Source organism: Ochotona princeps, chromosome 23, assembly GCF_030435755.1.
Source record: "Ochotona princeps isolate mOchPri1 chromosome 23, mOchPri1.hap1, whole genome shotgun sequence".
Classification (NCBI taxonomy): domain Eukaryota; kingdom Metazoa; phylum Chordata; class Mammalia; order Lagomorpha; family Ochotonidae; genus Ochotona; species Ochotona princeps.
Window position 1 is genome coordinate 39027524 of NC_080854.1, and position 22878 is coordinate 39050401.

General features: G+C 55.0%; 1 protein-coding gene across 6 annotated transcripts; it reads left to right on the top strand.

Annotated features, from left to right (window-relative positions):
• Positions 1 to 2: 2 nt before the first annotated feature.
• BRD9 (bromodomain containing 9) lies at positions 3 to 19440 on the top strand. Of its 6 annotated transcripts, none has more exons than XM_058680157.1 (17): positions 3 to 151; positions 1305 to 1519; positions 1796 to 1928; positions 2790 to 2850; positions 3427 to 3571; positions 5425 to 5535; positions 5958 to 6133; positions 6814 to 6909; positions 8388 to 8520; positions 10049 to 10124; positions 11920 to 12015; positions 12864 to 12996; positions 14220 to 14331; positions 15462 to 15500; positions 16140 to 16242; positions 18090 to 18257; positions 18721 to 19440. In XM_058680157.1, the coding sequence occupies exons 1-17, from the start codon at positions 100 to 102 to the stop codon at positions 18819 to 18821; spliced, it is 1950 nt and encodes a 649-aa protein (XP_058536140.1). In that variant the 5' UTR covers positions 3 to 99; the 3' UTR covers positions 18822 to 19440. The 6 variants fall into 6 exon arrangements, with proteins under 6 accessions (XP_058536140.1, XP_058536141.1, XP_058536142.1 ...); XM_058680158.1 differs by having other exon boundaries at positions 6018 to 6133; XM_058680159.1 differs by having other exon boundaries at positions 6021 to 6133.
• Positions 19441 to 22878: the final 3438 nt, after the last annotated feature.

A 22878-nucleotide genomic window follows, 5' to 3' on the forward strand; every position in this document is an offset into this window, starting at 1 on the left:
GACGGGGCGGGGCGGCTTCCGGCGCGGCACCCCGCGCTCGTTCCCTGGTTGTCTGCGGTGCTCGGCCTCCGCTTTCCCGCGCCCGGGGCCGCCGCCGCCATGGGCAAGAAGCACAAGAAGCACAAGACTGAGTGGCGCTCTTCGTACGAGGGTGAGGCGGCAGCGCTTTGTGACGCGCCCGGGCACGTTCGGGGTGCGGATCCCGGCGCGGGCCGACGGGGTCCCGGCGCCGGCCGAGGGGTCCCCGGCTCGCGCCTCAAGGAGTCCGGCACGCTCCTCAGGAGGGTCCTGGCCCGGACCGAGGGTCCTCCCCGCCCCGCACGCTCTTCAGGGGCTCCCCAGCACATTCCTCAGGAGGGTCCTGGCACGGACCCCGCACCCACCTCAGGGGCGTGGACAGGTCACAAGGGCGTGGGTGGGATCTGGGCTGCGGCTGAGTGGGTTTCTGGCTGGTGAGCGGAGCCGCTGGCACTGGGGCTGAACGGATCCAGGGATCGTGGGTGGACTGGGATTCTGGACACTGGGAATGAGGGTGTCTCCAGCTGGCAGGCGGGGTGTCTAGGCCCAGGGGTGGGTGTGGTCCTTGGAAGGTGGACTGGATCTGTGGTGGGCGAGGGTCCAGGCCCAGGGGTGGGTGTGGTCCTTGGAAGGTGGACTGGATCTATGGTGGGTGAGGGTCCAGGCCCAGGGGTGGGTGTGGTCCTTGGAAGGTGGACTGGATCTATGGTGGGTGAGGGTCCAGGCCCAGGGGTAGGTGTGGTCCTTGGAAGGTGGACTGGATCTATGGTGGGTGAGGGTCCAGGCCCAGGGGTAGGTGTGGTCCTTGGAAGGTGGACTGGATTTGTGGTGGGTGAGGGTCCAAGCCCAGGGGTGGGTGTGGTCCTTGAAAGGTGGACTGGATCTGTGGTGGGTGAGGGTCCAGGCCCAGGGGTGGGTGTGGTCCTTGGAAGATGGACTGGATCTGGGGTGCGGGCGGCGGTCCTGGACCTTTGGATGAGGTGCCATCCTGGCTGGCAAGGATTCCTGGCTACTGCCCCCTTGTGCTTGGCTGCGCCTGGGGAGATCGGGTGCAACTCTGCTTATTCCCTCCCTCCCTGGGGTCCTGTGGCGGCAGGGGCTTGGGACATGGGACTCCTGGGGCCCACCAGGTCTTGTTTTTCTGTCCCAGCCAACTGATGCTGGAGGCTCAGCTACCCCAAAAGCTCATGCAGAGGAAGGACAGGAGGAGCGCCCCATGGTGGTGGGTTTGGCTCCCCTGTTTGCTTGCCGTGGCCTCGGTGAAGCCTTTGTCCATGTCTGTGCAGATTACGCAGACCAGCCCCTGGAGAAGCCTTTGAAGCTGGTCCTTAAGGTTGGGGGGAGTGAAGTGACTGAGCTCTCGGGATCTGGCCACGACTCCAGTTACTACGACGACAGGTCTGACCACGAGCGAGAGAGACACAAAGAAAAGAAGAAGAAAAAGAAGAAGAAGTCAGAGAAGGAAAAGCGTCTTGATGATGAAGAAAGGAGGAAGCGGAAGGTAAGGGTCAGCAGGCCAGGTCCTCCCGCTAGCCTGGCGAGGGGCCTGAGCCTGCCCCTGTGCCAGGCCATCTCATTGTTTGCTGTACTTCTGTGCTGGGGCATCACTCTGGGCTGACAGCGGGTTCTGGGGAGGGAGAGTCAGCCAGAAGGGCCGGCAGAGGCGCGTTGAGCAGCCTCCTGTTTCCCCTCAGGCACTGAGGGGCTGATGGGGCAGGTGCAGCAAAGCCCTGACACTGCTGTGGGATGACGCTGACTCTGCTTCTTCATCTCCTAGGAGGAGAAAAAACGGAAACGAGAAAAAGAACACTGTGACACAGAGGGGGAAGCTGACGACTTTGACCCTGGCAAGAAGGTGGAGGTGGAGGCGCCCCCTGATCGGCCCGTGAGAGCCTGCCGGACGCAGCCAGGTGAGTGTGCACCTTTGCCGAGGCTCTGGAGTGTTGGTGCTTGTCCTTGTGAAGTAGGGAATAACACAAAGAACCCACCACTTGTTGGGGGAGAAAGGGAATGGACATGTTCTCGTTCAGGGCCTCTCCTTTTTGCCTTTGGCCCCTAGAGCAGAGCTTGGTTGATTCTTCAGAAGTGTTTCCTTCCACCTGCAGGGAGCAGTTTGCCTGCTTTGGAAGACTAGTGAGAATGAACTGAACAGCAGGTGGCAGCTGGCAGGGCCTTGGCTGGCTGACCTTGAAGGCCGGGATCAGAGCACATCAGAGGGTGGCTGGGTTGATGTAGCTTGTGAGGGACACCCACTCTAGAAAAGTAGCAACAGCTTTGTCTAGAGGCCAGAATAGGTGGTCTGAAGTGGCTACATGCTGTGACTGGAGGAAGTCAGAGATCTTGGCAACTTGGGTCAGGAGCTGAGCATCGTCTGCCAGGGTTACATGTGGCTTGAATTCTGAGCCAGCATCTTGTGGTTGTGACTGGCTGTGGGCAAGGGTTATCTTCCTAGTGCCCACAGCATGTAGTTCCCAAGGACAGGGAAGCAGGCCTGTGAGCGTCAGGACGGGGCCCGGCTGGAGGAGTCTGTGAGGTGCTTGGCTCCCCTGAGTCCCTTGTGACTCCCAACACATCTTGACCTTGGGTTTGACCAAGGCCCCAAGGGGAGCCCCATTCTTGTGCCCTTTTCACCCAACAGTTTTGTGGGAGTCAAGGCCAGGTCTGATACTTTTGGGGTGTCCCCAGTTCTGACAAATAGCAAATAGTAAACTCTGCAGCCAAACATTCATCACTATTTGCTTTTAATTTCTTACTCATCTTTCACTTGTCAGCTGAGAACGAGAGCACACCGATCCAGCAGCTACTGGAGCACTTCCTCCGGCAGCTCCAGAGGTGAGCATGGGGGCAGGCAAGGTGTGAGCGGTCCTCTGTTCCACTCGGGGTGGCCCAGCATTGTGGGCTGTCAAAGACAGATCAGGGGGCTCCTGACCCATTGGGCATTCACCTGGCAGTGGCAGGTGCTTCAGATATGCATGCCAGGGCTAGGACCAGAGCTTAGTCACCTCTGCTGTGGCCAGCATGCTGTCACGGTCTTAGAAGGCATGTAGTGTAGTTTTTAGTTTTTGAGAAAAGGGTTGTTTGCTTGAAAGGCAGCGTGACAGAATGAGAAGCAGACAGCACAAAGAGAGGTGTCTTCCATCTGCTCTGTCATTCCCTAATGGTTGTTGCAGCCATGCCTGGGTCAGGTGGGAGCAGGAGCCCCAAGCCCTGCCCTGTGTCCCACATGGGGACGGGGTGCAGCACCTGAGCCCCTACACTTGAGACTGGAGGAAGGGGAGCAGCTGTGGTGCAGGGTGATGAAGCCAGCCTCGTCTGCTCTGTCGGGATGGTGGAGGGCGACTGGCCAGTGCGTCCAGTTTTGGGAACTGAGGCTTCCGCTGTGTTGAGTCAAGCTGTCTCGGCTTTCAGGAAGGACCCTCATGGGTTCTTTGCCTTCCCTGTCACGGATGCGATCGCTCCTGGGTACTCCATGATCATCAAACACCCGATGGACTTTGGCACAATGAGAGACAAGATTGTGGCAAATGAGTACAAGTCAGTCACAGAATTCAAGGTAAATTCACTCACTTTCTGGAGTTACTTTGCAGAGTTCTGTGTCTGTTTCCAGTAGACATTTGTTTCCTCTTGCTCCTTCTGCAGCTTCGTGTTCTCTGAGCTTGAGGGTGCTTTACTGAGAGAGTCTAGGAAGTGGTTGGTGTGAGCACTGCTCCTGGTTTGCTCTGGGAGCCTGGCTATGCCTGGCTTGCGTGACAAGTATGTGCTGGAATGAACAAGAGTGTTGGTTCTGGTAGGACCAGTGTGGCCTGGCAAGAGAGTGGAAAGTTTTACAAACATAATTCCTTTTTTCTTTGTAAGATTTAATTATTTGATTAGAAATTCAGACATACAGAGAGGAGAGACAGAGAGGAAGGTCTTCCATCTGTTGATTCACTCCCTAAGTGGCTGCAATGGCCGGAACTGTGCTGATCAGAAACCAGGAGTCAGGAGCCTCCTTCGGGTCTCCCACAAGGGTGTAGGATGCTAAGGCTTTGGGCCATCCTTGACTGCTTTCCCAGGCCACAAGAAGAGAGCTGAATAGGAAGGTGCCAGGATTAGAACCGGAGCCCAATTATTTTAAATAATTCTTGGAGTATCTCAAGTTTTGCTCTTAACTCTGTTTCTTGGTACTGGCTGTGAGAGTTAGAAATTGCTTGTTTCTCTCTTTCTTTTTTTTTAAAGATTTATTTATTTTTATTGGAAAGTCAGATATATACAGAGAGGAGGAGAGACAGACAGGAACATCCTCCATCTTATGATTCGCTCCCCAAGTGACCACAGTGGCCGGTGCTGCACCGATCCGAAGCCAGGAGCCCAGATCCTCTTCTGGATCTCCCATGCAGGTGCAGGGTCCCAAGGCTTTGGGCCGTCCTTGACTGCCTTCTCAGGCCACAAGCAGGGAGCTGGATGGGAAGTGGGACTGCCGGGACTAGAACTGGCACTCATATGGGATCCCGGAGCGTCCAAGGCGAGGACTTTAGCCATTAGGCCACAGCGTCAGACCCAGAAATTGCTTCTTTCTTAAGAAAAATGTTTTGGGGCAAAGTGAATGACAATAGTGCCATTAATAAAAAGATGTTGAGTTTTCCGATGGTTTCCATCCTCTTCAGGAAAGTGGCTCTCCTGTTTCTGTTTATTGCACATACTCTCTGCAGCCTGACAGACCAAATAGAGACTAAGTGAGAAAGCTTTGTAGGAGGGAATCTTGCCAGGCCAGAGTAAGGTCTGTAGCACTGATCCATGCTCCAAGTCCTCTCAGTGTCGTTATAGGCCCTGGTGAGCAGCGCCCAGCCCATATGGGCCCTGACTGAGGGCATGTTGGGGCACATGACGGACATGCGTCTGGGGGGCTGACCCAGGCCTGGGGGCACTGAGGGGCTGGCTCACTGCAGGAGGTGTGTACCGAGGACCTGTTTGTCCTGTCAGTTGTGCAGTGCGGCTGACCTCATGTGGGGCCACATCTTAAGGAAACCATTTGAGGACAAAATATGAAGCTGTGTTCTGTGAAGAGTTAAGGGGTGGAGGACGTCCTCTGCTCCCAACTTTACCCCCCTGCTTCTCCTGGAGGCGTACTAGCTGCTGCCGCTTGGTGCAAGGTGTGTCTCTGTTCCCAACAGGAAGGAGGGAGAGCTTGGGGAAGGCAGGCGCGTGGGAGATCCTTTGCTCTTAGGGAGCATATATGTTGTGCTCAGCGTGGAACTTTGGACTTGGACCAACTCTGCAAGGAGGAATTTTCCGTCTAGTAGAGATCTTAAAAATGGTGGCTTAGCCCAGAGAGCCAGTTTGCTTTCTCCCGGTTTCTGCCTTTCCCTCCTGCTCTGCTATTCATGTGGTGTTTTGGACTTGATTAAGTCCTCATTTTATCTCCAGGCAGATTTCAAACTGATGTGTGACAATGCGATGACGTACAACCGACCAGACACTGTGTACTACAAGCTTGCCAAGAAGATCCTGCATGCCGGCTTCAAGATGATGAGCAAGGTTAGCACCCAGGGAGGGCTGGGCCCAGCAACTCGCACCCCTCCGTCATGGAGTAGACGGCCCTGGCCGCCCTCTCCCTTGTGCTCCTGCTCCTGACCTAGCTGTCCCATCTCATTTAGGCTTGGTGGACAGCTCTGGATCTGTTGTCTCAAGCTGGGGTGTCACTCTCATTGGATTGCAGCCAACCCTGTGGGTCTGTGTACAGGGCTGCCTCTTTGAATGCAGATGGTACACCCTTGTCTGCTGGGGCCATGCTGCCTGCGTCCCGTGTGGGTGAGGTGCAGGACGTGCCGTGCCCTGGCTTTGCGCTGTCTGTTGGCAGCTGGGCAAGGCGAGGCTGTGGCCACCCACCCCACCCCACCGTCACGGCGCGCCAGCTGCGAGGGAGAGGTAAAGCCCTGCTCTGTGCTTTCTGATTCTAGGAGCGGCTGCTAGCTCTGAGGCGCAGCATGTCGTTCATGCAGGACATGGATTTCTCTCAGCAGGCAGCTCTTCTGGGCAGCGGAGAGGCCGCTGTTGAGGAACCTGCTCCCGAGGTTGCACCGGTCCAAGTAGAAACGGCCAAGAGAGCCAGAAAGCCGAGTAGAGAAGTCATGAGGTAACTCCTGTGTACACAGTGCACTTGCCTGGGAGTGAGGGTGGGAGGCCATCTTGTGGCTATGGACACTCATGCCGCTGCTGGTTCGTTAGTCTCCAGGACTGCGTCCAGGTGTCGGGGACACTCGGCAGTATTGAGCTGAGCCTTCGGGCCCAGTGCTTCAGGGGCATAGTTGTGCCTTGCCTGCCCCTCGGGAGGAAGGTGACTGTTGCAGAGGCGATATCACAATGGTCACCCTGGCACCTTACAGTCCACATCTCACACGCTTTCCCAACACTACCTTGCAGCTGGAAGAAGCCACAGACTCCTGCTTATTGCCACATGCCCTCTGAGCCCACTGTGGCCTGGCCTGCTCACATGGCTGGCCCCACAGCTCATCTGCCACTGCCTGTGCAAGCTTTCTGCAGCGTTCACAAGCCCCCACACTCTGGGTATCTGCTGTGCACAGTGCCTGGAGAGGTGTGGCTGTTCAGGTGTAGGGGATCCCACAGCTTTGTGCCATTCCCTCTGGCAGCAGCTGAGGGCCTCCTGGGATCTCCTACCCTTTGCTCCCTCATAGCAGCTGAAATGGAGATTCAGTTACAGATTGTGTCAGTGGTGAATTTTATTATCAAAATTTTATTTTTTACTTACAAGAGTAGAGCAGAAACAGATCTTCCATCTGCTGGTTTACTCCCCAGATGGCCATGTCTGAGCCAGACCAAGAGCTTCATGCTGGTCTTCCATATCAGTGGCAAAGGCCCAGTTCTGTCAGCCATCTGCTACTGCCTGCCCAGGTGTGTTAGCAGGGAGCTAGATGAGAAGCAGAGTAGCTGGAACCCGCCCCCCACCCTCTAGTAGAAGTTGCTATGATCCCAGTGGCTGACTTGGCTTGCTGAGCCACAATGCTAGCCTTTAGCAATGGTTTTAGGGAGCTTTAAGGGAATTGTAAGTCCAGTCCCTCCATTGTTTTTTTCTTAAATATGTGTCCAGTAGGTGGCCACTCTGGTGTGACCTGCGGGGAGTAGGACTTAGGCTGCTGTGGTGGTGGCCAAGGGCAGGACCCAGCTATGTTTGCACTGAATACTCTCTGTAGTAAAGGCTCATATGGCTCTGGGTCACTTCAGTCATAGCTGAGAGGACAAGAGTGCCTTGTGGAAAAGCAGCCAACACTCTGCAATTGCTGTGTGCCACTATGTCCCACCATGCCATTGTGCTGTCCTGAAGCCTGGTTCATGATGTTTGGTGCTAAGACGTTGGCCTGTGCCTAAGTCGTGTATTCAGACAGAGCCTGTTTGCTTTGTGCTTCTATATCTGTTCCCTTGGGGCATGCTGGGCTCAGTGCTGGCCCCACACACACCGACCACAGGAGCAGCCATCCCTTAGGGCACACTGGGCTCAGTGCTGGTCCTACATACACCGACCACTGGAGGAGCCGTCCCTTGGGGCATGCTGAGCTCAGTGCTGGCCCCACGCACGCTGACCACAGGAGTAGCCCTTGGCCGCTTAGCGATGACTTGCCTACTTTATAGTTTTCCACGGGAGGTGGGAGCTGAGTCAGCCTTTGGAATTGAGAACTTCTCCATCACAAGAAGCTAGGGCCACATTGCAGTGTGAGACTGAATCTCTGGGTCATTCCTTGTTGACAGCACCCCAAACTTGTGTTACCAGTGTTGCTGAAGTGTGGTTCTCAACCCATCAGCAGTTTTTGGCACTTTTGTAAAGGTGCCTAAAATGATTCTAAGCATGTACTTCTCCAAGTTTTCCTCTTTTTTAAAGACAAATGAAATTTTTTATCAGTTGAATATGAGAACAGTACTTGGCTTACATCTTCATTTTACTTTGTTTAGAAGTGATGTAAGATGTGTGAGGGGCAGCAGGGCTCTGGGTGTGAGCGTGAGGTGAGACGTGAAGGTTGCAGAACCCTGTGATAGTGTGAAAATGAGGTTAGATGTGTGGGGTACAGTGTTGTGTGTTGGTATGAGAGTAAGGGGAGATGTGTGAGGGTGCAGTCCTCTGCTGATGTGAGAGTGACAACTGTGAAGGGTGCAGTGTGAGAGTAAGGTGAGGTCTGAGTGCAGTGCTGTGTGTTGGTGTGAGTGAGGTGAGACATGTGAGGGGTGACAGGACTGTGCTAAGGAGAGCACTGGGAGAAGCCAGTCCAGGTATACATGTTGGGGAGTGTGTAGTGGGTTCCATCTCGTTTTGTCTTTTTGAACGGTGAGTGCGCTAGCAGGGTGCGCCCCTGTGACATGCTGGTCTTCATTCCTTGCAGCTGCGTGTTTGAGCCTGAAGGTAACGCATGCAGTCTGACAGACAGTACTGCCGAGGAACATGTGCTGGCGCTGGTGGAGCATGCGGCGGACGAGGCTCGCGATAGGATCAACCGCTTCCTTCCTGGTGGCAAGGTAGTGCCCATGTCCTCAGAAGGGTCCTCTTGCCTCAAATCCTTGTGAATATTTCCTCCTGGGATGGGACTGTGGACTTGATTAAGTCTTAAATCAGGGGGCCTGCTGCTGGAATACTGCCAGCATCTAGGCAGGACCCTCTGTGGGCCCAGAGCCGCCCTACAGCCTGGGAAAGCAGGGTGTCCTAGAGTTGGAGCAGCTCCTGTGTCCTTGCTGATTGTTGTTCCTCAGGTCTCCTCACAACACCTGCACGGGAGTTGACCAACCTGTGACCTTCCACTTGATGGAGGCCCTGCTACCCCCTCAGACTCATCCACATCCTTCTCACTTGTGTTTAAGCATCCTCCCTATGACCTGCACCTCCCTGCAGTGATCAGGGATTGCCATGGTCCCATGGACTTGACTGCTGCACCTTCACCTTAGCGCATTCCTCTCTCAGGCCTGCAGAGCAGTGTGTCCACGGGATGTGGTCCCGTCCCCTTTGTGCCTGCAGACTTAGGGCAGCCAGGCTGGCATAGTAACAGCACATGAGCGAAAGTACACTGTCAAGTTGTATTTAACCTCATCTATCTGAGCTCTTGTCATAGAAGACCCTAGTTGCGTTCTGTTTTATATGCTAAGTGTTTGAACTGTACATAAGGTTGCATGTGAGGAAGCTAGAGAACGTGTGATGGACTTGTCAGGTCAAGCAAGCTAGAGTCAGGCCAATGTTGGCTGGCATGTCTGCTCCCTGAACAAGCCTACAGGGAGCTGTACAAGAGCCTGTGGTCTGCCTCATTCTGCTGGACACAGGGCCCTGCCCATAGCCTGTGGCTCTGAAGTGGGCATTTCTCCAAGGGGTCTTGGTACCTTCAAAGGAGAAACCTTGTTTAGAGAGTGTGGTCTGGGCCATCACACTGGAAGAGTGGCATGCACACGCATTCTGTGCACACATTTCTCTTAGAAGGAAAGCTCTATTCGGCTGTGTTCCCATTTGCTCAGAGCTATATTTTCACACTGAGACCCTGGATTCTCCCTCTGCTGCCATGGTGGGCTCCCTGGCCAGGGTGCTGTTGGGCCTCATCTCCCACCTCTCTCAGTGCCTGTTCATCCTGTCTTGACTGTGGCTTCCTATAGGGATGGCTGCACATAAGTATCTTGCCCGTTCCATTCACCTCTGCGTGCAGGCTGGTGATCGTGCTGTCCAGAAGGTCTTCCTCACACACAGCCCCCCACACGTAGATCGCCCTCACCACGTCGCCCTCCTCCTCATCTTCTTATCAAATCTGTGGCTGGGCTGTAGCCTGTGGCATGTGTTTGCTACCAGTTGAATGGACGTGCAGCTTTGGGTTGCAGCTGCCTGCATGGTGCTTGTCAATCTGCACCGTTCGTTTTGCTCAGGCTCATGAACACTGTAACTGCTTGGGTTAGGGTCCTGGCGAGCCCCATATTAGGTTCTAGGGTGCACAATGAGGCCTCTGGCATTGCTCCCGGGGAAACAGCATTTCTGGCTGATGGAGTCTTGTCAGACTTTATTCGTTTCTTCCAGATGGGCTACCTGAAGAAGCTCTGTGATGGAAGCCTGCTCTACAGTGTTGTCAATGCGGCTGAGCCGGATGCTGATGGTGGGTGCCCAGCAGGGTCGCCTTCTGTGTTCACACACCCTTGTGCCCTCTGGTTGCTTTCAGGGACACACAGCATGTATTGTGTGTTCGGATGTCTGCACCCCAGGGAGGTGGCAACATGAGAAACTTCCTACTCTCTGTCCTGGACATGCCTCTGCTCAAGGCGCCTGCCAAGGAGGCATGGCACCAGTCAGGCCTCGGTTAGAGGCTGCTCAGGGCAGCAGCAGGACTTGCTGTCACCCTCCCAGTAAGCTGCCAGGAGCCCTGCAAATTGAACTTGCCGCTATGTCCTCAGTCTGTTTGCTGTGTGATGTCAGCCAGCTAGCTGCCGTCTGGGAACTGGAAGGGCCCGGTTGGCAATCACAGCACAGAAGCTCTCATGATGGATATGTCATGGCTGTAGGAGCTGCTCTTCCCACTTCTCCATCTCCCAGAGAGATCGCCCAAAAGCTTGTCTTTGGCAACCCAGTGAGCATACCTAGTTAACAGTATTCATAGATAGGTAAGGAGATTGGGCTCATCAAGGAAGGCCCATGTTCTGTCACTCCCGGACTGCGTGTTCTGGCCTTGTCCATGCAGTCCTAGAGAAGAGGTGTGTTTTGTTTCCTTTGATGCTCACTGCACACAGAATGTACACTGATTGCTTTGGTTATTAGCTGAAACAAATTGGCAGTGTTTTATGAGTTGATTGATAATTTAGCTTAGGAAGAGAACATTGTACATTGATTAAAACCTTGACTTGGGCCCGGCGGTGTGGCCTGGCGGCTAAAGTCCTCGCCTTGAACGCCCCGGGATCCCATATGGGCGCTGATTCTAATCCCAGCAGCTCCACTTCCCTTCCGGCTCCCTGCTTGTGGCCTGGGAAGGCAGTCGGCCCAATGCTTTGGGACCCTGCACCCATGTGGGGAACCCGGAGGAGGTTCCTGGTTCCTGGGTTCTGATCGGCGCAGCACCAGCCGTTGCAGTCACTTGGGGAGTGAATCATCGGACGGAAGATCTTCCTCTCTGTCTCTCCTCCTCTCTTTATATCTGACTTTGTAATAAAAAATAAATAAATCTTAAAAAAAAAAAACCTTGGCTTGCAGTGCTGGCGTCCCACGTGGATGCGCCTCTGTGTTTTAGCAGCTCTGTTCCCATCCAGCTCCCTGCTGATGGCCTGGAAAAGCAGCTGAGGATGACCCAAATGCTTGGGCTGCTGCTCTCACATGGGAGACCTAGATGAAGCTCTCCTGGCTTTGGGCTGGCCAAGCATCTGGGTCATGAATCATTAAATGAAATATCTCTGTCTCCTTATCTGTTCTTAACTTTTTCAGAATAAATAAATCTTAAAGCGAGAGAGGACATTGAGATTGAGGTTTCTGCTGGGGATTGAGGAGTCCTTACCCAGATTCTATGAGGGGTATGTGCATGAGGAACTGAGCAGCGCAGGTGTGCCATCAGGAGAGGCCAGGGAGGTGAGGCGCGGGTGCTGTCAGAGCACGCAGAGCAAACTTCCTGTCACAGGTGTGAGTACATGCAGGAGTACTTCCTGTCACAGTGTCAAGTGATGCATTTGAAAATATGTAAAGTGTTGGCATGATTGTCAGGTGACTTCGTTATGGCAACTTTGGACAGATTTGAAATGCAGTTAATCTTATGGACAGTGGTTTGCTTTTGCAAATTTATCTTAGATGTCCTTGCTGGAGCCAAGGCTGCCACTCATGGCCTGCCATGTCTGCTGTTGCATGCTGTGCTGAGAAGGGTGTGTGGCAGGGTTGGGGCCGCTGCTCATGGTCTGCCATGTCTGCCGTTGCAGAGGAGGAGACACACCCTGTGGACCTGAGCTCCCTTTCCAGCAAGCTGCTCCCAGGTTTCACCACGCTGGGCTTCAAGGACGAGAGAAGGAACAAAGGTACAGGCAGAGGGCAACCAGGCCTCCCCACAGGCTGCCAGGGAGGTTGCTGACACCGCGGTAACGGAGCTGAGCTGAGCTCCCTTACTGGTGTGTGTCGCTTGCCAGAGCCTTGAGTGTTCTCCCACAAGCTCTTGCTGCCCATAGGACCAGCCCTTACCTCAGGGTCCCCTGCTGGTAATCCAGAAGGAGTTCCATTTCCTCCAGCAGGATGCCACCCCCAGTTTATCCAGGGTTAGGTGCTGCCTAGAGGCTCAGAGAGAAGCCTGCCGATGGTGGACATTTGGCTCTGGCTGCTCTGCATTCGGACTAGGCATTCTGATTGAAATATAAGTATGTCTCTGCATATGTGTGCGCATGTGTATTCCAAGGCTAGAAATGTACAGTAAGCGCTTTGTGGCTCCCATTTTATGTTCAGTATTTCCTTCTGTTTTCCATCCCCTTGGCATTTACGGAAATCTTTGTAATGATTGAAAGTGTCTGTTCCTCCTCCCAGTTTCCACTGTCACTTCCTGTCCCACAACTGTGGTCACGTGTGTGTTTTCCACCTTTGCTGCTGTCAGGTGCTTTCTGGCAATCACCTCACAGCTTTGCTGCAGGCTGGGGCTCACCCCCTAGAAATGGAGCCTTTCCCTGTAGTCTTCATTTTGTGGAGATATAGACAGGGTTATATGAATTCTGCTAGTTCACACAGCAAGCTTTGCCTTGTTGGAGTAGACTTAGAGCTAGAGTTTCACACAGAAGAATGGGATGGGGCCCAGCCATGCGGGCAGGTGCAGGCAGTAAAGCTAAGTGTGCATGCGTGCTGGGTGACCATTTGACACTGTGCCCTTTGCTCTCCTTGTCAGTCACGTTTCTCTCCAGTGCCAGCACTGCTCTCTCCATGCAGAATAACTCGGTGTTTGGGGACTTGAAATCGGATGAGACCGAGCTGCTGTATTCAGCCTACGGGGATGAGACAGGCGTGCAGTGTGCACTCAGGTGAGTGCTGGTCGCATGTCTGCACGTGCATGCGAGTGGCCAGGGCCATCTTGGAACACATGGGAAGAGTCACTGGTGGCAGTGCAGGGGTCATTGCAGTCATCTGTTGTCTGCTGCCACTTGTCTTGCTTTCAAGTGACTCAGTCATCTCTGAGAAGGCAGAGCCCCAGATGGCAGCTAGGAAAGAGAAGTGTAAATGTGAGTACATGTGTGTGAGTGCACTGTGTGAGTATACTTGTATGAGTGTGTGCATATGTGAGTACACATGTGGGGTACATGTGTGTGAGTGCACTGTGTGAGTACACGTGTATGAGTATGCACGTGGGTGAGTACTTGTGTGAGAATACACGTGCATGAATGTGAGTGAATACACATGTGGGTGCATATGTGTGAATGCACTGTATGAGTACACATGTGTGGGTGCACATATGTGTGTGCCTGGAGTTCTGTTTCTGGGTATATTGAGATTGTGTGTGGGTTTTTTTTTTTTTTTTTTAAGATTTTTATTGTTATTGGAAAGCTGGATATACAGAGAGGAGGAGAGACAGAGAGGAAGATCTTCCATCTGATGTTTCACTCCCCAAGTGAGCCGCAACGGGCCGGTGCATGCCGATCCGATGCCGGGAACCAGGAACCTCCTCCGGGTCTCCCACGCGGGTGCAGGGTCCCAAGGCTTTGGGCCGTCCTCAACTGCTTTCCCAGGCCACAAGCAGGGAGCTGGATGGGAAGTGGAGCTGCCGGGATTAGAACCGGCGCCCATATGGGATCCTGGGGCATTCAAGGCGAGGACTTTAGCCGCTAGGCCACGCCGCCGGGCCCGAGATTGTGTGTGTTTAGTCAGAGGTGTGTCCCCAGGTGTATTAAGATGTGTGTGTCTGTGTAAAATCAAAGCAATACGAAGAAGGTATCAGTTCTCCACCCATTCTGTCCCACTGACAGTAGGAACCCATTTATCAGTCTGCTTACATTCTGGAATTCAAAGCTGGTGGATCACGTCTTTGTTCATACAAGTTAGCGAAGTGTATTGTATGTCTATGGCTGTGTACTCTTTGTTTTGGATCCCAGATCCATTTAGAAGAGCCATCGCCTGCTCTTGTAAAGACACCATGTCCGGGAATGTCCAGGGAAGTGTCAGAGTGCCGCCGCCACAGGCTTCTGTCGTGGGGCATGCCGTGGGTCTTGACGGTCACCTTGCAGCGTCTTTCCCCCGATGTCCCCTCCAGCCTGCAGGAGTTTGTGAAGGATGCTGGGAGCTACAGCAAGAAGATGGTGGATGACCTGCTGGACCAGATCACTGGGGGAGACCACTCGAGGATGCTGTTCCAGCTGAAGCAGGTGAGCCCAGCCCTGAGCACCAGGCTTGGCATTCTTCCTCTACTGAGCAGGACTCTGTCCAGGAGAGCTGGGCCACCTGTCCTGGTTGCCATTTGATGCTGCTATCTAAAGGTTCCAGGTCAGCTGCAGGCCTTAGCACAGTGTAAGGCAGGAATACATGGTCACGAGACATCTAGGGACTGCCCCATGCTTGGGAAGAGGCGATGCTGAGCTAGCGCCCTGCGATGGGGTGGTGCTGTCAGTTCACTCTACCTTTTGCTTCAGCTGCTTTCCTGAATACAAACTTGGATCACATTTAAATAATGTTGAATTCAGCTCAGCATCAGCTGGTACTTAGCACTAAAATATGTAACTGAAGAAAACCCAGGTGAAGAAATAAACTTTGAAATAATGGCACTTTGTACGTGAAGGTCATGAGTATGCATTTGTTCCACTGGTTGAAATACCTCATTCCGCAGTGGAGTGCCAGTGCAGGCCGACCCTGCCACCCATTCCAGAGACCAGGTTTCTGTCTCAGGCTGCCAGCCTGGCCTAGGCTGATCTCTAGCCATTACAGGCTTCCCAGAGGTGAGCCAGCTAGCCATACTTTAGCTGCCTCTTCCTCTTAAGAAAAAAAAAAGTGAAAATCATAAATGATTCACAGACATGTCATTATGAACAGAGACCCCAGACTGAGTGGGCTGTCTTGCATGGTGTATACACTCAAGCCCAGGCTGTGGCGACTGAAGGCCTTGCTGCTCCAGCAGCTCAATGGGTAGCACTCTGGAAGCCGACAGCGCAGCCAAGGCCCCAGAGCCCTGGGGACCCTGACGTGTTTTAGGAGGGGTCGCTCACTCCTACCTCCTAGGACTTGAGCAGGTCTCAGGTGCCTTTGCTCCAGCTTGGCCCATCAGATCTGAGTGGTTCTGAGCTGTCAGGTTCGGCTGCAACATCTGACTTTCTGCTGGCATTTATGCCAAGGACAACCTTTTCCCTGTTTGAGACAGAGGATGGACGGGCAAGCTGGCTGTGAAGCCCCCAGCCGACCCTCACCTTGACCCACGAGGCGCCCCTGCATGTGTGCATGTGTGTGTGTGAGAAATCTGAGGGGCTGTCCCTCTGCAAACACTTCTCCCTGTGCTTCTTTGCAGAGGAGAAACATCCGCACGAAGCCTCCAGATGACATGAAGGTGAGTGTGCGAGGGAGGCCGGCCTGCAGTTTCTCTGCAGCCTATATCTGGTGTGGGGGCTGAGATTGTGCCCACTGTGGTGTGGGGGCCAGCGTCATGTCCATCGTAGTGGGTGAGGTGAAGTGACTTGCCCACTTCCACCCCAGCTCAAGGTCCAGGTCTCCCCGCAGTGTCCCTGGTGTGCTGTCCTCAGGGCATGGGGTGACCCTGGCTGCCGAGCTTGTCTGCCAACCACATGATGAGTCCTGTGCCAGGAGCCTGGCAGGTGTGGACATGGATGTGGATTCCTCAGAACATGGAGACCTCACCCCTCAGCCTAACCTGAGGGTAGAAATTATACTCTGAGCACTGACTGGGGGTGCTATGACTTCTGTAGGCTCACCTCCAGGGACTGTAGCTATGCAGAGGGGCTCAGGTTGGGCGTTCCTACAGGGATCCTGGGAACTGTTGTATGGCCTCGTCCCCTTCGGAGTGCGGAGGGGTGGTTGAACAGGTTTTTCTCCGTGTGAATTTGCACCCCATAGCCCCTCAGCTGTTGCATGGACGGGGTGTGGTTTCAGGAGCCCCTGTGGAGGGTGTCTCCTGTTTCTTGCTCGCCCTGTGTTCATGGAAGCTTCATGTCTGTCCTGTTGTCTGCAGGTTGGGGATACACTGGGAGACAACAGTGCCTCCTCCCTGGACTTCACCTCCATGAGGCCATGCCCCGAGGTCTCCCTGGATATCTCCATGCTCGGTACCCTGGGTGAGCCATGTGAGGGACATCTGCCCTCTGCGCATTGTCCTGATGCGCTCAGAGAAGCACTTGGTTCTGCTGAACCATCCCAGCCAGTAGAAGGGAGCCACCAGGCTGTGCCAGGCATAGGAGTGGGCACTGCCTAGGGAGTCAGATCAGCTCTGGGCTAGTGTACTGCAGAGCTGTGTGGTTCTGGGCAGAAACCGTCACCTCAGGTGTCCAGTGTGTCAGCGGTGGAGGAGGGAGAAGCTTTTCTGCTCTTGAGCCTTCTATGAACTGAGTCTGTTAGCAGTTGGGGCATGGGTGGGCACTGCTGGGACCACCCATGCTGGGCTTACCTTGTCTGCAGTGGAACATGAGCTGCACCTGTCCAGCAGGGGCTCTACTGACTAGTGTGTACTTGCCCATTATGAGCTTGGTCAGGAAGATGGATTCTCGGGGTTAGTCAGTGTGAGCTTGTCCAGGAAGATGACTTGAGTTACCTTCCACAGAGGCTGTGTGTTGCAGACCCTCTGCTGGTACTAAGGAGCCAATGAGTTCCTGCGGTGAGGTCTTTGCAGTGCCCCTTCCTCATGTCCCTTTGAGGTAGCCACTCCCCAGGCCCTCTCGTCCTGGGACATGTGGGTGTCTGGTGGGGATGATTCTGGTGGAGCCTGTGGGTGCCCTGCTTCCTGCTGTGGGCGACCCCCTCCACTGCCCTGAGTGCAGTGGAACTCTGCTTCTGCTAAGGAGCTCTTCCAATCACTGATTTATTCCCCAAGGGCCAGGGCTGTGAGACTGGAATCTGGGTCTCCTGTTTGGGTCCCAGGTTTAAACTCAGGATTGAGCACCCAGCACTGCCTCCCAGTGCAGACTACAGGGGGACAATGCACAGAGTTTGCCCAAGGACTCGGGGTGTGGGGCTAGGGTTCCTTCAGGGGTAGTGCTGGCAGTGTTCCAGTGCTCCTACAGTGTGGGAATACTTGATCCCCATTCTTGTTTTGTTAGCACTTCCTTGGTCTTCCCCCCATTGTACTGTGTCAACACTTTGGTTGTAGTGTTGCATGATTTGCCTTTTTCTCATTTGTGGGTGATGTGCAGATATTTGGCCTGGGGTTTGTCACTTGGACCTACCAGGAGCACTGGGACTGCTTCAGCAGGCAGCCCTTTCTTCCTGCTCCAGCTCCACCATGTACAGACCCTTCCCTGTGAACCTTGAACTCCCCTGGGTTCTCCTCTGCTTGGACTCTGGTTGGCTTTTTCCCCATCATCACATCACCAGGCCCTGAGACACAGGGCTGTCTGCTGCCCTCTCAGACCCTTAACTGGGGTCCCTGGCTCTTTCGAGCACCAGAGCTTCTCTGCTGACTCAGGCCGAGTCTGCCCCCTGGCTACTGGCTTGGGCTGCTCCCCTTCAAGGCAGGTGGCCTTCAACTGTGGCTCTCAGGGGACCTGGAGTCCACTGGGCCCTTTCCAGGCATTGTTCGACTGGACCCAAAGCCTTGCTGCTGTCGCACACAGGCAGGCCCCTCATGTCTGCCCTCTTCGGGGACCTGACTTGGAACCCCATCTGGCAGGACAGGAGTGGTTGGTCATGGAAACTCTTGGCATGTCTGGTGCCATCCTCTCAGCCCAGCTAGGGAAGCTGCTATCATGAGAGCGGGTGCAAATCCTGGCTGTCCACTGTGACAGGAGATGGGCTCAGCCAGCCCCTTGTTGGTGGAGCCAGAGCTATGGGCTGTGTAAATGCAACAAGTCTCACGTGGGGCCTGGCTTGTGCTGCCACTGCTTGGAAGCTCCCTGCCCTAGGCCGTACCCGTGCAATAGCCCTGTCCTCTGAGGGCCAGGCCTGACCTGCTGTCCCCTCCCGACCCCAGGAAAAGTGAAGAAGGAGCTGCACCATGATGACGGCCACCTTAGCCTGGACGAGACAACGAAGCTCCTGCAGGACCTGCACGAAGCACAGGCTGAGCGGGGGGGCTCCCGGCCCTCGTCCAACCTCAGCTCCCTGTCCAACGCCTCTGAGCGGGATGCCCACCACCTGGGTGAGTGGCCACGGCCAGGCCTCCACCCCTGGGGGCCAGGTGCAGCTGGCTGTTCTGTTCCTAGTGCCCTTCCTGCAGACCTCAAGGGAGAGCTGCTCACGCAGCTGTGAGCTCCAGATCAGATTGTGGAGACACTTATTTCCATTCCAGATGTGTCCCAGCATCACATGAGGTTGGGTGAGATATCAGGGAGACGTGTGGCCATCCTGGCCAGGGTCCATGCTGGGTATACATGGGATCAGCGCTAAAGGCCTCTGTGTCCTAGAAGGAGAGAGAGAGCCTGTGTCCTGGGAGGAGAGAGCGTGTGAGCCGGCCTGTGTCCTGGGAGGACAGTGTGAGCCGGCATGCGTCCGGAAGCCTTAGCTGTCCTGGGCCTGGGGTCACACACAGACAGCTTTGGGTACAGGGCTGTGCACTGCGAGTTCATCCTGTGTGTGTCAGCCCTGCTTTCCCTACACTCCAGGAAGCCCTTCTCACCTCAGCGTCGGGGAGCAGCCCGATGGGACACACGACCCTTACGAGTTTCTTCAGTCTCCAGAGCCTGCTGCCTCCGCCAAGCATTAGCCTCATCACAGCCTCCAGCTGTCTCATTGGAGAGTTAAGTTGCACACACATTTCTGTCGTGAGACAAAGACTTGCCCACCTTGGTGTGTGGGACTCAACGCCTGGAGTGAACTGTGACCCACCGGGCCTCGTCCATGGGTTCTAGGTGTGACCGGTGCCTTGGGCTACCTGGGGCAGGCAGTGTCTGCACACACATCCACATCGCCCTGGGAGGCTGTCCTTGCGTGTCCCATCACACACTCCCACCACCTGGCAGGCCATGACAGGGCCCCCGGGCCAGTCTGAGGTGGAGTTGTGGCCCTGTTGGGGTTTGCTGAATGAGCTCGCGAAGGGAGTGCACACGGGCCTGTGTGTTGTAGCTGGTACCTGCTGCCCCTCCGTGCAGTGCCATGAGCACAGATAATAAAGAGATGCAAGGAGCACTCGGGGTGTGCCCCCAGGCGCCTGTGCGTGGGGACACCCAAGGCAAGGGCTTCCATCATCCCAGGGTGGGTGCAGGCTGGTGCTCAGTGGGCAACAGGCACGTCTGGCTGGAGCTCTGGGCTGGGGGAGGGTCCTCAGAAAGGTCTGCAGTTGAAGGATCAGAAGCAGCCTTGCCCCTGGAGAAGAAAAGGTATCAGTTACAGAGTCTGGTGGGACTCACGGTGTGGGGCTGGCTTGTGTCTGCTGGAGTATCCCTGGCCTCCCATGCTTGCTCCTTGGGTAGCCAGAAAGTGGACAGTGGACCCCATGTCACTGTGGCAGGACATCTCCAGGGCCCAGAGGGTCTGTGCGGGAGCTGGTGTGTGGACGCGGCCTGGAGTTCCGTGCCTTGCTCCCAAGCACAGCCTATCAGGACAACTCCTGGCTAGGGGCCCGCCCGTGTGCAGTGGTCACACAGGCCTTGGACAGCCCTGCTCAGGACTTGGATTCCCAACCTGGCCTGCTGCTCGGAATGGAAGGAAGGAGCTATCAAGTCACATGGCATAAATTAACTACCACTTGCAGTGGCATGTGCAGCCATCGCCTTTCAAGTTCCTCAGCAATCCACTCTAAAAGGGGAGACCCTTGGGTACTCATCCCCCACCTGAGAACACCTAGCAGTTACCAGTCTCTGGTTCAGCGTCTTGGGCATGGGCATCAGTGGACAGCAGGTGCCTCTTTGTGACTGCGTTGCTGAGCGTGTGTTCATGGGTCATTCCTGTGGTAGCCATGTGGCCGTGGCCACTCCTGAGGGCTGAGGACAGGAAGCAGGGTAGAGGGGGTGGCCCCTGGCGGTGCTGCCAGTGTCCCCCACAGGCCAGCCTGGCAGGGCCTCCTCATACCTTGAGGATGGGAAGAGAAACAGGCCCCCCTGGGGAGCAGAAGACACCTCACAGCTCTTGAAGTGAGTGAAGTACACCACGTGTATGAAGCTGCATGTTCCCCACAGCTGGGCTCCACGTGCCCCCCACAGAGCAGATGTCACTAGACCGGCAGGCTAGAGCAGAGCTGAGCAGGACTCCCATATGACTACACTGGCAGTGCCACCTGGCCCTCTTTGGCCCCAGACACCTAGTGGTGTCATGGCTCCAGTACAAGCCCTCAGGGAGGCCTGGGTGAAGGCTGTTGCCCTGCTCAGCCCCTGGCTGGGCAGCACTTGTCCTTACTGGGAGGGCAGACTGCTTGCTGGCAGCTGAGGCCACAAGACCACTGCAACAGTACCTAAGAACCTGAGTCCCAGTGTCACACCCCATGGATTTGGAGGTGAGGCTGGCATGGGCCTGGACAGCTGTTCCTTAGCTCCTGTCCAGTTCTGCCATCATTTCAGGAGTGGCTGGGCCTGCTTCAGGGAGTTGAGAGCCCAGGGCCTCAAGAGGCAGTAGCTTGCTCTCCAGGGAACCCCTCTGAACCTGGGAAGAGGGAGGGGCATGCCTGACTCCATGCTGCATGCTGGAGTGCATGGGAGGCACCACCTGTGTCTAGTGGTAGGCGGTCTGGAGGACCAGGATTTCCCGTTACCATGGAAACTAAGCTCCCAAACCCAGCTGAGTTCCCTCCCAGCCTGCTGTGATCCCAGGGCCTGGGTGAGACAGTCCACTCAGAGTAAAGTTCTTGGGGGTCCTGGTGCTCTGTCCATTGGCGTTTCCTTGGTCACAAGGTAACCACTCTCCTGGCAACCATGATTAAGGGGCCATCCCAGCTGTCCCTGGCCTCCAGAACACCATGCTGTCTCAGCCCACAGGGACAGCCAGCAACCCTGCCCTATTTGCTGGGGACTGAAATGGGGCTGATCACTTGTACCATCACATGTGAGCCCTTAGGTCACAGATGAGAAATAGGTGGGGCCTGCTGGGGTGTAAGGTCCGTGCCAGCACCCCTGTCCACCTCATGATCCTGCACGTGGGAAACTGCGGTCTGGTGTGCAAGCTCCTCACCTGCTGTGCCCCTTAGGTGGCTGCTGGTCACGGTGTCTGCATACCTCAGCCAAGCCTTGTTCCAGTTTGTTTTAGTGTATGTGCTGCCAACATAAGCAGTTTTATTTCTGTTGGAAAGGCAGATTTAGAGATCAGATCTTCCATCCACTGGTTCACTCCCCAAGTGGCCACAACAACTTGAGCTGAGCTGATTGGAAACGTCCAGATCCACGTGAGTGCGGGGTCCCAAGGCTCTGGACTGTCCTCCACTGCTTTCTTAGTCCATAAGCTGGGAGCTGGAAAGCGAGTGCTGCAGCTGGGACACAAACCAGCAAGCACCCGTATGGGAGGTAGGCGCTTGAAACTGGAGGATTAGCCAGTTGAGCCATTGCACTGGCCCCCTTGTTCCAGTTAATACGGGCCCTCACTTTAATACAGTGTGTATGGTGTGTGTGTGCAGATGTTTCCACAGAATTTCCCAAGGAAAGGAACAGAGCTGCAGGGTAAAATCTGAGTGTTCACTAAGGATTTAGATGTGGGGCAAGGACTGTACCCACAGCAGGGTGCCTGCTGCCCTCTGAGCTCAGCAGGAGTGGCTCTTCCTCCTGGGAAGCCTGTGAGCATGTGTAACCCCTCCCACCAGAACACTGCCCTGAGTTCCAGAGGGGCAGACATGTGCCTTCCCAGCCCTGTGCTCCAGTGCACAGCCTGTCCAGCCCAGTGGCCTTGGGCTTGCTAGTGTCCTGTACATGTTGTCACCATGGCCTCTGAGCAGCAGGCTGCATCCGCCCTGTGGCTCAAGCTTCCAGCAGCTTACATGGAGCAGTGGACAGTGCAGAAGAAACACTGCTGAGGACCAAGTCTGTCCACTGCATGAGCTATTGGCCTCCCTAGGAAGCATTCAGGTAGGATTCCTTGGACCCATATGTAAGAATCAGATTCTTTAACATTGTTACTCATTTGAGAGAGAATGGTAGAGCCCCATCTGCTTTTGAACAACCAGAAGAGGACCAGATCGAAGCCAGGAGCTGGAAATCACCAGGAAGCTGGGATCCAGAGGGGAGCAGTGTCTAGGATCCTGTCCAGCAGAGGGCGCTGACCAGTGTAGGCACAGGCTGATTGCTTTCCCTCTCAGGGTGGTGATGGCAAGTTTTCTATCAAACCAGTTCTGTGAGTCCAGGTGACCACCATCCAGCCCTCCCATGAGGCCCACCCTTCCTGAGTCAGTGCAAGCCACTGCCCAGACCGCGTCGGGCGTTTCCTTGATGCTGGGTTGGGCTCTGTGAGATGCCTGCAGCTCTTTGGAACCTGCTATGCACTTCCCATCCAGTCAGCACTGAGTGACAAGCATTGAACCAGGCCATCTGGAGCAACCTCACCTGAGGTTGGAAGTAGGAGCCCTGGTGTGCTAGACAGTGGTCAGGGACCAGGCTAGATCACAGCTCAAGGCAGAGCTGGGAGTTATGCAACTGGGGAGCTTTTGTGTGTGTTGCTGAGCTGCAGGAGCCCAGGCAGGTGAGACAGGTGTGTGTGTGTGTGTGTGTGTGTGATGCTGAGCTGGGGGAGATGGGACAAGGCTGCTAGCGGGAGTCTGTGCGTTCGTGTCTGGTGTGTATGTTACATGTGCTTATGAGTGTGAGGCATGAATATCTATAGTGTGTGTTACCTGTGTTGTGTATATA